We start from the raw sequence: 16,299 nt of genomic DNA on the forward strand, positions 1-16,299 counted from the left end.
AAAGGAAAAAGGATCCCAGTTATTCAGAGAGTCCTGGAGACAACTGGGGAAAGAATCTGTGCGTGTTCTTTACTTGGGTTAGCGGTGATGTAAACAGCAGCTAGCAAGTCCACTCTTCCCAAATGGAAAAGTATTGCAATAAAAAGGATGATTCACCCTATTTGCCAGCTATCTACCACTGAGTTAAATGGCACAGAGACCTCTTACCTTGAACCCACTCGCTAGTCGAAGAGACGTTAAAATGTTCTCCATTCTCAGCTTTGAATAGTTTGAATACTTTGGCCACAGCTGACCCTTTGTGACCTGTAAAAAAGCAAACATTGGTAAAATCACTGAATGCAATTGATAAAAGTCAGAACTGAAAAGGTAATGGTCCATGTGTGTGTTTGCATATTTTGGCTATATTATCCAGAATTAGCCCTGCACAGCTTCCAGAAAAATGTAATGATCTTGGAATGAGGCTTCAGATACTTTTATAACTGCTTGGACAATCAGGAGGAAAAATCTTCAAAAATCAAGAGACAATTAAAAACCCAATGATTTGTAACGTATTGCTATTTTTATTTGATGTTGTAGCAAGCCATGTTGTTAGCTGCTCTTGAAAATGTCATGAAAAGACACAGACTCAAAAGTCTTCAGCTTGCAAGAAAATGGTTTCACAAGAGTTTTTGAGGCTACCAATACAGGATACACTGATTAAATTTTCAGCTGGTGTGAACTGGGTTTATTCCACAGCTTTGTGTCTAAGAGAGGCAGTGTCCGAGCTCAATGGAGTTACACAGATTTACACTGGTGCAGGATCTCACCTTTTATCTCAGGGTTTGGATAACCTAGGTTATACGCCACTCAGCTGTTTCAGCTGCATTAATGGGAAGAAGCAATATATACAGACAGCATACAATTAAGTATGTCTAACCATCAACTGCTCACAGCTTCGATGTAATGCAGTGTCAAGTGAAAACACCGTTGACCAAATTAATCTCAGCCATAACTCCAATAACTCCCAGAGATAATGTCAAGCCAGCATTTTGTATATGAATTACCTTGATATTCAATGTGGTCTTCAACAGAAGAGGAGGGATTTCCTTTAACGGTAATAAAACTCCATGGGTGCCTGGAAAATGAAATGAGAAATGATTAAGTTATGTCATGTATGAGATGCATATTTTTTATAGCCCGATGTTCTTGCTTTTCTTAGGGGCACAACATTCAAAACAGTCTGATTAGTGTGACAGGAGCTTAGTTAAAATTAAAAGTATCTTAACACTCTGTATTTCTTCAGTAAATATATCAAAAGAGAAGGAAGTTTGAAGACAAATCCCTGCTTAATACATTCCTATAACAAGTGTGTTGCTCTTAAATGAGTGTTTAAAGAGTCTTGTGTGTGACAGACCCAAGGGACACTGGCAACTCCTTGGGGAGCCTGAAAATCTTTTGTGAGGGTGTGCGTGTGTGTGTGTATGTGCGTGAGTACACTAAAAAATATGAAGAGAAACCACTTCTGCTTAAATAAATATAGCTCATACTGAAACCTTGTATATCACAATTGTCTTTGGAATGACCTATGAAAATCTCTAACAGACAGACTGGCTGGCAAAGGACAATAAAAAGTAGCTAGATAGTCTCGGCATATCTAGTTTCCTTATTTTGAACATTGAACAAGGTTTATGAGTCTGATTTGTCTGTTCAAATCTGATCCCATGTCCAGAAGTAAGTTCATTACCGCCTGGTGGTTATTGGTTGAGTAGGTTCAATAGCTATCAGCAGCACTGGAGAACGAGCACATGGATGGGTAAGCAATGGAGACAGAGACTAAAGTGCCTCCCAACCTTGGAGGTGAACCCAATTAGTAGGGGTCAGGAGGGAGTTTTCTCTTCCAAATAGAAGAAGTTCAGGCATATCTGCTCTTAATGACTAACAGAATAAAAAATATGCTTTCAGGATGGTAGGGAGACTGTCACCGCTACCCTGAATTTAGTAGTCCCATAGATTAAATCATGTCTTTATAGGTATAAATGCCCAGTGATTTCAACTGCATCAAGATTCACCCTTGAGTCCTGCAGGTCACCTTACATTTATCATCTGCTGGTATAAGCGAAGTCATAAACCGCTCCGGGACTTCAGAAGAAAACATACACAAACATTGACAGATAGCCACTAAAATATGCACAAATCCCCACCAGCTTGAGCTGGGCTTTGCTGGGATTCACAGCCCCGCACTCTGGGGGCAGCAGGAGCAGGTTCTGGGTGAGCACTGGTGCACCCCATGCCGTGCCGAGGGCCCACGCACGCACTGGGCACGGGTCCTCAAGGGGAGGCAGTCCCAGTGGCGTGTCCTCAGCCCCGGCACAGGACAGGCTCAGCGGAAGCTGCCAGCACAACTGCCTCGGGAGCCTGCCAGCACGCCAGATGCTCCTGCTGGAAAAGTGGCCTGTGTGCCAATTGCCAAAGGCACTCCCGGGCTGTGATCTCCATCCAGGGAGAGAAGGGGGAGGGGGGCAGGAAGGATACTTTATCACTCAGCAGGCAAGATAGATAATTTTCTTTTTTTTTTGGTCACCAAATTCAAAACAAATGACAAAAAAGATGATGGCCCAAAAATAATCTCAAAAATAATCTAAAGAATAAGAAGCTATCTAGTTCTGCAGCTCAAGGTTTTGCCCCATTTCATACGTTACAATACTTGTTTCTCCCAGGTTTTTTTATCACTAAAAATAGTTTTAAAGTCATTCAACCCTAATGCATAAGGACACATGCAATCTGTTTGGGCTATATGAAATGAAGGGACCAGTAAGTCCAGAGCCAAACCAGTGATATATGGGTGGGATTCAAAACAGAACAACTATGTCATCAAGTGCAGAAAGGCTTTCTTTTCATTTATTAGTAGAAGGAAAAAAAAAGCTCACACTTAAAGAGTAAACTCACTTTTCAAAAGGGCAACAATAGAGGAGGAATGCAAGATTTTCCTTTCATTCCTAATGTGCTGGACTCAGCAAATAGGCAACTGGAAGAGATGCCAGGAGCACAGAAACATTTTTGGATAAATCAGCATTGCTCATCGGCTCTGCTACAGCAAGGGGGAGTTGCACAACTTTAAGATCTGGTTCAACATGGAGCAACTGGAGAGAGACAGGAGTTTGTCCATATAACCCCTGCCACCACCCCAGTGGGAAAACAACCCAGTCTATAGCTGAATAGCCTGGCTCAAGTGGCACCTCACAAACTGTGAAATAGAAATTTCTGAAGCCTGGGGCTTACACTGCTATTGTCTCAGTGATGCCCATGGTCAGCCCCAGCCATCGGCAGGGAGTTGAGAAGATCTGACAACGAGGATTCAGCAGGACCAGCCAGCAAATTCTGGGTGCCGGGCAGTGAGTGGTGAGAGCACGTACACGGGCATGTTAGAAAGAAAAATCCATCCACTCTCCTCTGTCAGAGCCTTCCTTTGCCATACAGGTTGACGTATTTATGTGTGTGTGCAATTTTCTCATCCTGAACATTTTTTTTAAGATCTTCCAAAAAATTCCAAAAAGCACCTGTCAGGTGTATACATCCTTATTCATAGTTATAGATGTGTCTGAAACGTAAACTGGTATGTCTAAATCTTGTTACACTAAAGTGGAAGTTCAATTTGCCTAAGGAGAAAAGCTTGGATACATCTGACAAAGCTGCCTGTCTTCCACTCTGCCATGTAACTGCCTTTGTAAATCTGGTCCCAGCTGCCATCCAGACAATGGTTTTTTTGAGAGCTAATGAACTTAAACGCTGAGAACACTCCTAAAAATATAGTCTTTTAAATAATGCACCAAGGTGCAGGTATTTTTCCACATACCAGTATGCTGGTGGGAGACAACAGTTACCAACTACTACATTATGGTACCCACAATGTCCCTATTATTTATATAAGGAAATATTGTGGTATTTCAGGTAACATCATGGCGAGGATTAGCTTTTTGACTGCAAACAATAGCAATGTTGAAAGTCACACTTCCATGGATGAATTTCTATGGTATTTCCATTAAAAGCATTTAAAGCAAAGAAGTGAGAAACTAGCATTAAAACACCACAGCAGCCTAAGAACATCAAGTGCAATTTACTTTTATAAACATATGCGAAACCCATCAATTTCTTCCTGTTGCACAATTGGAAAGAAAAGTATAATGTAAAAATCTTTTTCTGTTTCCCTAATTTCAGTCTTTGAAAAGAAACCCAGAAGGCTACTGGGCTTTAATATGGGTTCTGGGTATTTGAGAGCAAGCATTGCATCGATGGAGATAGCCTGGTTTTGGAGACTATTTCTGCAGCCCTGGTTGACTCTTTGAAATGCATTACCTGGTGTACAGGAGTCCCTATAATATTTGACACAATCTCTTCATCAACCACCCCAAATCTTGCTCCTTCTGCACGTGCCTCGCTGACACTTGTCTGTTACCAAAGACTGCTGTATTGAATCACTTCTTCCTACAAGGCATATTTTTTTTCATGTTCTGCAGTGACCCTCTTAGTGCCTCTTAAAAGAAAAGCCTACATAAATTCAGATAAACACAAAAAATATAATGGCTACAGTTGGGTAAATAACACATATTCTCAACAGTGTGTGTGCCAACACAGACACCGTATTGGCCACAGAAGTATTTACAGTCCACAGCATAAATCCATCCTTGCTAAATTTCTGTGCTGCACAAGTCCCTGAATATGTATTGGACAAGCTGAAAAATATGCTGTATGTACATCTATATGTATTTAGCCAGGGCTACATGGCTATTATTCTACCCTCCTTAATGTTCAGCCCAACCAATCCACTGCTTATGTGTAGATACGCTTCTTAAATCTCTGGGGGATGGCTTGAAAATAAAGTGAAATAAGTAACTTGTGGGAATGGTATCTTGGAAAAACATCTTTTTTAATGTGAATCATATGCTATTCCTCAATATGCTAATAAAAATACCCAATATAGACACTGAGTGCATCTTAAACTATCTAATTAACTGCTAAAACTTCACATTGAGAAGTTTCCCTCTTTTTTTTTTTCTTTTTCCATGTGAAAGAACCTTGTGCCTTTGAGAGAGTGGAATTATTTGGACATTTCAGGAGCATAATAAAGCCTCTGTGCTGGGAGAACTGGCAGGACTGGCACATACCTAAACCCAAGGTGGAGGAAATGCTTGCTGCCCAGTTTGGTCATTGCTTTCCTGGCCGAGTCATCCAAGTTTCTAGATCCTTCATCGTTCACTGCAACCGACAGGATCATGCCATTCGCAACTCTGCCCAAATACTGGGCAAGACGTATGCTTTCCTCTTTTGCTCTGTACGTATCAAACCTAAAGTGATAAAAACACCCAAAAACATTTACTTCAGTGAGCATCGCAGCTTTATGTACTGAAAAGCAAGTGCTGTAAAGAAATAACCCTTTTGTATTGTTTACAGTGATCACATTATCCTGTTGCAAAAGCACTTGTCTAACGGTATATTAGGGGTTTCTGTTAAGACGAATCGATTAAACTCTAGTTGACAGTATAGCAAGGTAATAACGCTACTTATTCTTTGGTTTTGGAGATTACTGATCTAGAAAAAATTGTGTATACATGCAATAACACCCATTTGAACAAGATGCTGAAATGGGTGTTTCTGAGTTTACTGAGATGCTGTCCCCAACCTGTTCCCAAAGATCCTCACATCTAGACAGTTGAAAAGTCACTCACCGATCTGAATGGACAACTGCCCCCGTCTTTGGGTCAATGACATGGACAATGACACCCCGATGGCCCCAGCTCCTTTCAAAGTAATATCCACCTTCTTCCATGCCACCAGGATGAAGAGTCTTGTTTAAGAAAGTCCAGGACAGCTTCTTCTTTCCATGGATCTCAAGAGTGCCACCCTTACTCACTCCAAGGTACTTCTGCCCAAAGTAGGGATTCGGCTGGCTGCCGTCATCCGCTCTGCAGCAGGAAGGCAAGAAAGGAACCAGTTTTGGGTTTGTATCTGACAGGCAAGGAGCCTCTCTCCTTGTTCTGCTATGGCTCAAGGAGAGAAGTGTCATGATTTGCAATGCATTTCTTTCGACTACTCTAAGAATCAGCAACTGCCCACACTGTACAAAAAATAAATTATTTGAAATAATACTAGCAACCCCTGAAGACCAGCAGCAATCTGGAACGCAGATTATACATGTTATATTCATTCTATCCAGGCCAGAGGGAGCTTGAAGCCCAGACTGAATGACACACCTGTGGTTTTGAATTCTGGAGGAAGTTAGGACCCTAACCAGGTGCTAGGAGGTCTAGTGGTTGTTAAATATGGGTTTGGCATCTCTGAAATCCTAAGACACCCTGTGGCAATCTGCAAGACATAAATGTTTTCTACTTTGGCTCACCACTCTCATGCAGAAAGAAAGGATGTTTACGGAGGAGAATTTTCAGAATAAAAGAACTATCCAGGTTTTAAGCCTATTCTGGAAGATCAGCTTGAGTGGTGGCAAGGTGCATACAGATTTTCTGGCATGCCCACATACGCCAGTGTTCATCTCCCCATAGGATTTGAAAACCAGAACCAAAACTGCATCAATTCTTACAGGCCATTTAAATTGTTTAAAAAGCTAATGAACTTTCAACAGACGACTGATGATAAGTATATCTGAGAAAATGTAATTTTAAGGAACATTTTTGTTCCCTGTTGTGAAAGAGAGATCCTAGAAAGTTCTAAGATAATATTTTACAGTGCATACGTACCGCCCATATAAGATGATAGCCACATTGCTTTGGTAAGGGCACATCTCACTGCCGATATGTAACTCTCCACCATTTTCAATAAGTATATGTCTAGTACGCAAAATGATAGGCTGCATATCATCTTTAATGACCAGTTTTCCTAAGTAGAAAAGGTTATGACATTTGCTTTAACACACAGCAGCTCATCAGGGTTGTGATATCATTGTGCTAAACTCAGTGCTGGGCTCTCATGTCAATTTTTGAAAAATTCTGCCCATCCTCCTCAAAACAGGTCTCAATACAAATCCTAAAGATATTACATGTTTTTTATTCAGGCCAATTCTTAAAGAATGCAATCAAGATTTGTGAGGAAGAGGACTCATTCAAAACTGAGAGAGAAATTCAAAGTTAAGATGAATAAAAGCTATTCATGCTAGCAGCCACCAGCAACACTATGACTCTGACCTTAGAGACAGAGGCACATATGTATCTGCCTTGTTCTGAGACCCTGAGAACACAACTAGCACAGTATGATGTTATCGGGACAATGATTTAGTAAAAAAAAAAAGGTTTTGAAGCAAATCACAGTAGAACTGATGAGTATACTGAGCTGCTTTTGTAAATTCTCCAGAAAGGACAGCAAATAGGTTGATTATAATGGCTAAAGAACCGGTAGCATCTCAGCTACCATCCACCCTTGTACTGAATTAAAGCTGTGTTTGTCCAGTAGCCACCCAATTCTCAGCAACAAGCAGGAAGCTCTCCCAGCATGAGACAGAGTGATTTAAACAGCCACAGTGGAAAGCACACTTCACCCAGCCTCGCCACCAGCACATTTTACCTCCATCAGTGATGTGGATAGAGTGGACGGTTGCAGAAGAAGAGAGAAGGAGCTTCCTGCCGTTACGGATTTCAATGCGGTTTTCTTCGTTGTGACCTGGGTTCCAGATTTCTAACTCAGGATCCTTATCAGGACATGTGACAGCTGCTTCTGCTGGGTGGAGATGGAGAGTGAAGACAATTACAGTTTGTTTGGTGCAAGAGAGAAAGCTCCATATCTGGACATCTTTAAAGTATCATTCTTGGTATCCCCCTTTGCTGACTCCCTGGAACACAGCAAGATCTCAGTGCTGCAGAGTACATGTGGGTCACGACCAAAAGAAAACAAACAACAGCTAAAGCTGTATGGTTTTCTGTTTTCTGGAAGCATGGAAAAACCCACTACCCCATGCAAAGGAGCCTTGCAGGGGATGCAGTTTCCAGAAAACTACCGAGAAGAGGCTGTAACTGAGCCCTTCCTGCAGTGACATTTGTCCTCATTCATACCATCCAGACACAAAGCCTTTCACAAGCCTAGGGAAGATGTTGATGAAAGGATAAAACAACCTTTAAAAATGCCCCCAAAATACCTGCAAGGTTTGAAAAGCTTTGTTTAACGTAAAGCTATTAAAATGTGTTCGCATACTGTGTTTTCACTGGAGATGGAAAGTAAAAGTGCTCAAACTAACATGAAAACACTGAGCACCAAGAAATTTCCAGTCCATCCAGTAACACAGAGCAACAGGAATCTCACAAGAGAGAGACTCTGGGTTTGTGAGCTTTTCCAGGCAGAAGCAATAAGGATTCATGCACTTTGGGTTCACACATCACCAGTCTCCACACACAAATTTGATTACAGACTGCCATGACATGTTAGTCTAAAGGGCTCATACCAAATCCAAGAGTCTCATGTTGTAAGTATTTACTTAAGATAAAATATTTCCCTGATATAATCTCAGTCGATATGTAAGTCTCACATCTTACTCTAATCAACAAAACTGCTAGTGTGAGAGTCCCACGTGTGAGGCACATTTTCTGAGGGTAGAAGACTTTCTAATCCTAGGAAGCTGAGGTCAGTGAAAGTTAGAACAATGAGCCTTTTGCCATCAGAAAGGGTGGGGAGTTCTCACCAGCTCTCCAATTTTTATCCCTTAAAACAAAAACACCATTAGAAAACTACAGGATCCACAAATCAATGATAATAGACATGGGATAAACACCTTGACTTTAGCAGGGTTATGTCTCTGGCACATAGTATAGTAAAGTTGGGTGGGTTTTGCCCTCCAGATATTAATGCATTTAGTTAATGAAAAGGACAATGATGTGAATCCATGCAAGGAAATATGTCCTGATGTTGGTGTAGTCGACAGAGAGCTGTTGTGTGCTGCCACTGTGAAACTTGAGGGACATCTGTAATTCCACAGCAACAGAAACAAAATCTGTCCATCTGCATTCAGTTTCATCTCAGATTCCTCCACCAGTTTCATGTCTTACGAAAACAATAGAATTGGACCAGCCACTGCCTTAAATTCTCCAGGGACCCATTAAATACCAGCTATTCAAGGTAAGCAAGGGACACTTCATGTGGGCAACAGATGCCTTGGCTCTCTGCAAACTTTTTCCATATACATGAAGTGGTCGAATCAGAGAGGGCTAATAATCTACCAGGTAGCAAGTCAAATATTGATAAACATCCCGGACCTGATTTTGATACCACTTGTGCCAGCTGGAAGCTGGAATTGTATCAGTAATGTCAAAGGCATTTTGTCCAATTTACAGTAACTGAGGAAAATAAGGAGTTTCTGGCTTCCTACCAGAAGGCACACAGAATTAATAAGAGTTGGAAAAGATAAGTATTTCAGGAAGAAAACAGGACTTGCATTGTAAATTGATGTTCAAATATAACTGTAATACACACTGACAACAAATTCAAAAAAATGAGCTGTTATTCCCATAGGAATAAGGATAATAGAAAAATTTGCTCATGATGAGAAGCTAAATAAAGCCAAAAGAATTGATTCAAATGTAGAGGTATAATTTATCAACTAGATTAAGTGGACAGGATAAAACCTTTTTCATTTTTCCATTTACTTGGCTATGCCAGTGTCCAAAAGACCTTCCTGCAGTCTCAAAAGATGACTTGTGCCCCCCAAATTCATTATTTAGAAACAGAGAGGTAGACAGTGAGGCCTAAGGGGAAATCAAGATGAATTTATGCTGATATTTGGGATGACAATCAACAAAAGCCAACACAATCCAGAACAAAGGACCCAAATGCCCAATTTCATTAACCAATTCGTACCAGAGAGCGGGAGCCATGCACATCACCCACATCTACTGCACCAAGGACACCGGAGGGCTGAGCATCTTCTGCCAGCTGGTCCAGGTACCTTGCCAGCTTGGATTATTACTCCTGTTGTCATTTTTAAAGTAAGAGTGCAACTTCTACCCAGAACAAGGAATTAATGAATGTTTTGCTTCTTGACCGAAAGAACCTGAGCACAGCAAGGAAAGGTTGCTTTGTGCAGCTGCAGCGTTTGGGGCAAGACATATGGTCTCTTTGTTTTAAACAAATATAAACCCCCAAATTAGCTGTATTTAGAACATGTATATCCAGCTTCCCTTTCCCCCTTTCCCTAACTGCTTAGGAAAAGGGCTACTTGGAAGAGGCAAAACCCAAGGGGCAGGGATATCCCACCCCAGAGCTTTTTGCTATCCACATCTGGGCTTGAGCAATGCAGCAAAATGCTTGACTTCACCTCCCACAGCCACAGCTATTAGGACCTGAGGTTTCTTTTGTTATTTCTTTGTGGCAGTTTGCTGAATTTGGGTTTGTTTTAAGAATGTGTGGCAAAGTCTGAGGGATTCCTGAGGGTACTTTCACCTGCTCAGAAATTTCAGTCTTTGCCACTCCAGCTGCCCTCCATCTGCTCCTCACATGCCCCCATATTGGCACATCAGCGAACTGCTTTTCTCCTGAGTTTTAGAAGAGTGAAAAGCTGCTCAGTCTAAACCAGAAATGTCTTTATTTAACAATAGTGTTACAAACTATGTCCTTTTTCCCCATGGCAGGAAAACTTACCTGTGCTTACAGAAGAGATGACAAACAGAAGAAAAATGAAATTTTCAGACAGATACTTGGCGGTAGGTAGAGCCATTCTTCAGGACTTTTAATTCTCTGGATGGGTACCTGTGAAGAAAGAATATCAAGCAAATGTCAGGTTTTTTTTTTTCCCCAGCTCATGCAAAAACCATTCACTGCACAAAAAAGGTTATATCCAGCTTTATGCCAGGCTGCTTCCTCTCCCATTCAGCTCTATGGCTGAGAACACCTTCACGCTGCTTCAGGACCAGCCCGAACAGAGCAAGAAACCACGGGCAGCTCCTCACCCTTTGTTTGATTTAGGATAAACCCACTTGGGAATCCAAATAGACACTCAGAAAGCAACCACCAGATGTAACCGAAAACGCCTTAGGAATGCAGTATGAACACATCTAGTGTCAAGGCTCTCTAGGGCTGCATATTCACATGTGCAAAAAAGTAATGAAACACAACAGAGAAGGCGTTTGCAGAGTGACAAATTTTCACGAAGTAACATTTCCATCATACCTGGCTCCCCCTGTACTACCCACACATTTTTAGCAATGGTGTTTTGTGCACCCCCAAGATAAACCATACTCACACTTCCAATCTGAACCACTCGGTTTCTTAGATTTCAGATCCAAGAAAACATTGTCTATTTAATGTGCCAGCCCAGAATTTTCTTGCAAAACCAAAAGCTGCTTTTGAAACCAGTCTACCTAATGTTTTTGTTTCTTCAGTAGCCAACCCCCAGCAAAAACAAACAAGCAGTGTCATGAAAGTCAAAGTTAGAATTAATGTGATTCTCTCCAGTGATTGATTCTGCAGCTCTGCCCCATGCTCATGACAATTTATTGACATGTGTATTCACACTGAGACAAGGACACCCACTTCTATATTCATACGGCACTGTTTAAAATTCACATATAGTCCTTGGAGCCATTAGGTTTTATCATGTAAGCCAGTATCTGAGGAATATCGAAGAAATTTATTTGTAGCTGTCATGTCACATCACAATGATGAAATAGGATAAACGTATGCATCGCACAGCTTAGTCAGACGCAAAAAAAGCAATTGAAAAAACTCCAGGGTGCCCCAGTTTCTTTAGGGCAAAAAACACATGTTATCTTTCATGTCACTTGTTAATATAAAAAGCACCAGAAAAAGATATGCAAGAAGCCAGGATTTAGTCTGGAGCAAATTTTACAGTGTGTATATGCAAAACACATGTTTGTACTTTTCATAAAGGTGATATAGCTTGAAGTACAATGATATGTTCAAACCACATGTAATCCAATGATTGTATTAAAAATAGCATTAGAACCAGATTTGTCAGGAAATATTCCAGCAGGAAAATGCTTGCTTGTTTTGGTATAGTGTATTTGACAGCCATGAGCTCTAGAAACAGCATAGGCTCAGGGCTTGGTACAGTCTATCAGGTGCTGAAATGCTGTTACAGAACAGTAGAAAAGAGGAATGCACTTAGTAACGCTATAACTTTGAATGATATACATTATCAGAGAGCAATACCGTCGCCATGGAATTTGTGCCAGAACCAGGCTGCACGTGTCTGACATTTTAACAGCATTAACCATCAACATTTGATAAGCCAGGGGTCTTTTAAAGGAACATTATTAGAGGTACACCCAAAGTACAGCAGTCACCATTAAAATGTCAAGATTTATTAGCGATTATGACACAGCCTAATCTACAAACCCAATCGCTAGATTCTGCTTTAACGATAGAGGAAAACTAAACAAGTGGTAATACCACAGGATGGTCATTGCAGATAAACAGTGCTTCTTGTAGCGTGGAGACAGCTGTATGTTAGTGTTGCATAAAGCCAGATTCCAACTGGTAAGGTATTGGTCATAAAACACATCCAGATCATATAAGAGTTCACAGAAATAAAAAGAAGGGACTGATTTTTTGACATGGAATGGCATGCATTTGCTGTCCTGTTGTTTCATAGGTAGCAAAGAAATTTCTTTGTTCTGGCCCATCACAAACTCAGAGGAGCGTCTCTGCTCGGTCCAGCTCATTATCTTGTTTCTGACAGTAACCTGTAGCAAACTGGTAGGAAATTAGTTTAAGAAATTTCACAGCCTTTGCTTTCTTTAGAGCCAAGAACTGCACAGTACTTACCACTAGCTTGTGGAAAATGGCTTCTGGTATTATATCCCCAGTTGCTCATCGGGGACTGCTTCCCTGATTACATCCATCTTCATTAGCAGAGATCAAAACAAGCAATCGGACACTGGAAAGTCATGTCATTTTTGGAGGCATCAGCTGCGTGCCAGGCTCCAATGTTTTTGTAGTGTCTGATCTGCTACAGTCCAAAGAATATCCTGCTTATTTTGTGACTGAGGTAGGGTGTTTGATTCGGCTCACAGCGAGCCCGAGTTCATTGCAGTGTTAGGATTAACTGGCACTCAGGTTGGAAAGGCTGAGAGCCGAGAGGGCCAAGAGGATCCGACTCCTCTGATTCAGCTCTGACTAACACACTGCTGGAAAAACGCTGCTGGGAGGATAATCTCAGGAATTTTCCTTCAAAGGCTCTCACTTAAGCATCTTTCCCAAATATTAGACACAAACAGTGACATGTTTGATTTTACTGTTAAATAAAAGAGGAGGAAGAGATAACGACTCTTTTCATTAATGTCTCCTGCTGGAGAGGACTCAGGAGCAGTTATCTCCTGCCAGCCAGCCGTTTCGTTAGCTCAGCGCTCAGAGCCGCGTGGGGATACAGCAATACACCACATCTCACTTGAACAGGCGCCATGTGGCTGACTTCAGCTCTGATGTAACCAGCAATGTCAAGAAATCTCCCTGCAGATTTGGGCACTCTGAGAGCATAAGGGCCATACAAGTGTCCTCCTAAGGCTATCATCTCCAACGTTTCTCAAATACCATCTGTGACTCCTCTCTTGGGTGAGAAAAGCTTTTTCATCTAGCCATTAAAAGCTGCCTGCCAATGGCAAGTGGGACTCATATCCCTGGATCTGGCAAGGCAGACTTTCTGTAATGTTTCCCAGCTGCTGAATCTTTCCAAAAAGTGAACAATAGCAGCAGACAATGCTAAAAGTAGATGCAGGAAACCATTAGTGCTCGGCTGGCTGCTACTGCAGGTGTCGGCAGTGATACTGTACTAGAAAGTGCACTGCATAGACAGGAATCCATATCCACCGCCCTCCCCGCGGTTTTAATGCTGGAGGCAGCACAGAGCAGACAATCCCGAGAGCAAAACGGCGAAGAAATTCTCAGAGGAAGCCGGATTGTCACAGGCATCGTGGTGGGGTCACACGGACACCCTGAATCTGAGGGGCAGAGCAGAGCGATCCAGGGCAGCACAGCCCACCGATCAGAAACGCACACCAGACTCCGACCTTGACTTGCCACCGTGCACAACTCTGGGCCAACCACCCAAGCCTGGCGCCAATATTTTCAAAAAGTAACTAACTCCTGATATTGGGTATTTTAAAGTGCTTTTTAAGACTGGCTTGACACACTTTGGAGGATGTACCTTCAGCATCTGCTGAAGATGAGGCTCCTTTCTGGTATGTCAAGTGGGGCATAATGGGAGCATCAACCATCCATTACAACCACAGCAAGGATGGGAGAAAAGCAGCAGCTACCTGATCTCCCCTGAAAAAGATATCAAACAGGAGCAAGAAACCTGATGGCTACTACTGCCCAGCAAGAGAGACCACAGACCTGCACAGGGGCAAAGCGGGGATCCGGAGCCATCCCCAGAGAAGAACAGGCAAAGCTCACATGGAAAAGGTGCCTTTTAGCCTGATGGGGAGTAAACTCTCAGCATCAGTTCACAGGTACTAATTTGCACAGGTACTTGAAATGACCTGTGAGTAAAATCTGTGTTCGCCAGGGACCCTCTTTGCAAGGCGAGATGCTCCAGGAGACCCCAAGGCGTCAGTGCCAGGGCTGTAGTTCACGCCTCGTGCTCTGCGTGGCCAAACCTGGACTGTCCCGTTGCCACAGCTGATGCTGAGGTTTTAGTGGTTTGATGGTTACGTCTGAAGCCTTGCTGCAGGTTTCCTCATTCATATGCAAAGAAGCCAGGACAGATTTGGAAGCTGATTCCTGAGAGAGGGAGGAGCTGTTTAATTAGCGCCTCTGCCATCTTCTTGCTGACATTGCCTGGCAGCGACTGTCCTCTCACCCCACTCCGAGAATTTTGCATTTTAGCCCCAGCTGGAAAGATGGATTTGAGGAACACATTTGCCTTTCTGACCCGAGACATGCCAGCTCTTGCTACAGTGACATTCCTGTGCAGGGGGAGCCTTCGCACACCCAGCCACAAGCACAGCGAAAGCCTTCAGACGGCCTTACAAATAAACAAACACATTTCTAGGGATTGCTAATGAAAAAGCTTTCTCAGTCCCAGCGCATGACAGCAGCATAGCTGCCTCTGCTCTTCGTCTTGATCTTGTGCTTGCCACCCAGCCATTAGCTGCTCTTTTTACTAGCAAGTAGAGGAGGATCAAACTCAGGAACAGACTTTACTTCTCAGTGAAATCAATACTGGAGTCAAAAGCAGCAATCTGACTTTTTCCTAATGAACCTTAGTTTCTTATAAATTTATCTCATATCTTTCCCTACAAGGAAGAAGGTTCTGCTCATGTATTCCATCTATAAACATCACTGCAAGTTCCTTGATTCCCGATGTTCATAAAACCAGATTCTGAACAAGGAGCACGAGTCAGAGGAAAATTTTACAATGAATAAATTAAAGGAAATGAAGGTGTTGCTTGCAAATTTGTTGTAATATTGGTAAACTATTTTGAGACAGAAATAAAAGGGGGAAAAAGAGTTCTTCTAAAGCTATGCTTTTTTTCAGAATTAGCTGGGGTTTTTTGGGGTTTTTTTTTTTTTTTTGCAAAGGCTTACAGACCTTGAAAAGGAAAGGAAGCAATTTTTGGCTCAGCTAAAACAAAATCATTTGCAATTCATAACACTCCACCCATCCGAGGCTGACGGACTCTCAGTTTCACATGCTTTCAAAGTGCTCAGAATTTCACTGAATTAAACCCTTATCGACTGCATGAAGTTTTCAGAGCATCAAAGCGGTGGGAAGCTGAACCCCTTTTTCAGAGGTTCAGGGTGCACTGACTTTGCTGTGCCTGCTGACAGTAACCCAGTGTATAGCCAAGATAATGCTTTCAGGGAGTGCCAGAGCTACTGTGTTCCCACTGCAGAAATGCTCTGGGGATAACCAGGACAGCCCTATATCCTGAATGCATTAGATGTACTGAACGTGCCCGGATTAGCCGCAGGTCCACGTGGACACACACAGTCCATGTGGACTCCAGCATGCGGGTGGAGATCCTCCTGCTCAGGAAATGCCCGGGAGGAATATGACAGCTTCCCACAAACGCAACGCCCACACGACACTTACCCCCACAGCTTCACACACACAGACTTCTGGTGCATGCCAAGTTAGCGGTAGCCTTCAAAAACATCGTCTTGAATGTCCCAAGGGTCTGTGGAGGATGTACCCTCTGCAGAACGTCCCTGGTTTTGAAGCCTTTTTTCCCTCCCAAGGTAAGGAAAGTGTGTGCAGTGGCTGAAGAAGATCACAGCATCCTAAATCCTCTTCAAACTGCTGCTTTTAACTACTCAAATAACTGCATCAGGATGTAAATATTTTTCTTTTTGCTTTTGTGGTACTTT

At 42.3% G+C, this 16,299-nt stretch overlaps 1 protein-coding gene across 4 annotated transcripts in view; it reads right to left on the reverse strand.

Moving 5' to 3' along the window:
• Positions 1 to 16,299, reverse strand: part of CEMIP (cell migration inducing hyaluronidase 1) — a 116,478-nt gene that overhangs the window by 47,378 nt on the left and 52,801 nt on the right. For 3 of the 4 annotated variants that reach the window (XM_069798402.1, XM_069798398.1, XM_069798400.1), the window contains exons 2-8: positions 10,609 to 10,716; positions 7,549 to 7,701; positions 6,729 to 6,867; positions 5,703 to 5,939; positions 5,142 to 5,321; positions 1,044 to 1,114; positions 208 to 303 (exon numbers count right to left, since the gene is read on the reverse strand). In XM_069798402.1, coding sequence (XP_069654503.1) covers positions 208 to 303; positions 1,044 to 1,114; positions 5,142 to 5,321; positions 5,703 to 5,939; positions 6,729 to 6,867; positions 7,549 to 7,701; positions 10,609 to 10,684 — 952 coding nt within the window. In that variant the 5' untranslated portion in view covers positions 10,685 to 10,716. The remainder of the gene's footprint in view (positions 1 to 207; positions 304 to 1,043; positions 1,115 to 5,141; positions 5,322 to 5,702; positions 5,940 to 6,728; positions 6,868 to 7,548; positions 7,702 to 10,608; positions 10,717 to 16,299) is intronic. The other variant, XM_069798401.1, reaches the window with a different exon arrangement.

This window comes from Haliaeetus albicilla, chromosome 12 (assembly GCF_947461875.1).
Source record: "Haliaeetus albicilla chromosome 12, bHalAlb1.1, whole genome shotgun sequence".
Taxonomy (NCBI): domain Eukaryota; kingdom Metazoa; phylum Chordata; class Aves; order Accipitriformes; family Accipitridae; genus Haliaeetus; species Haliaeetus albicilla.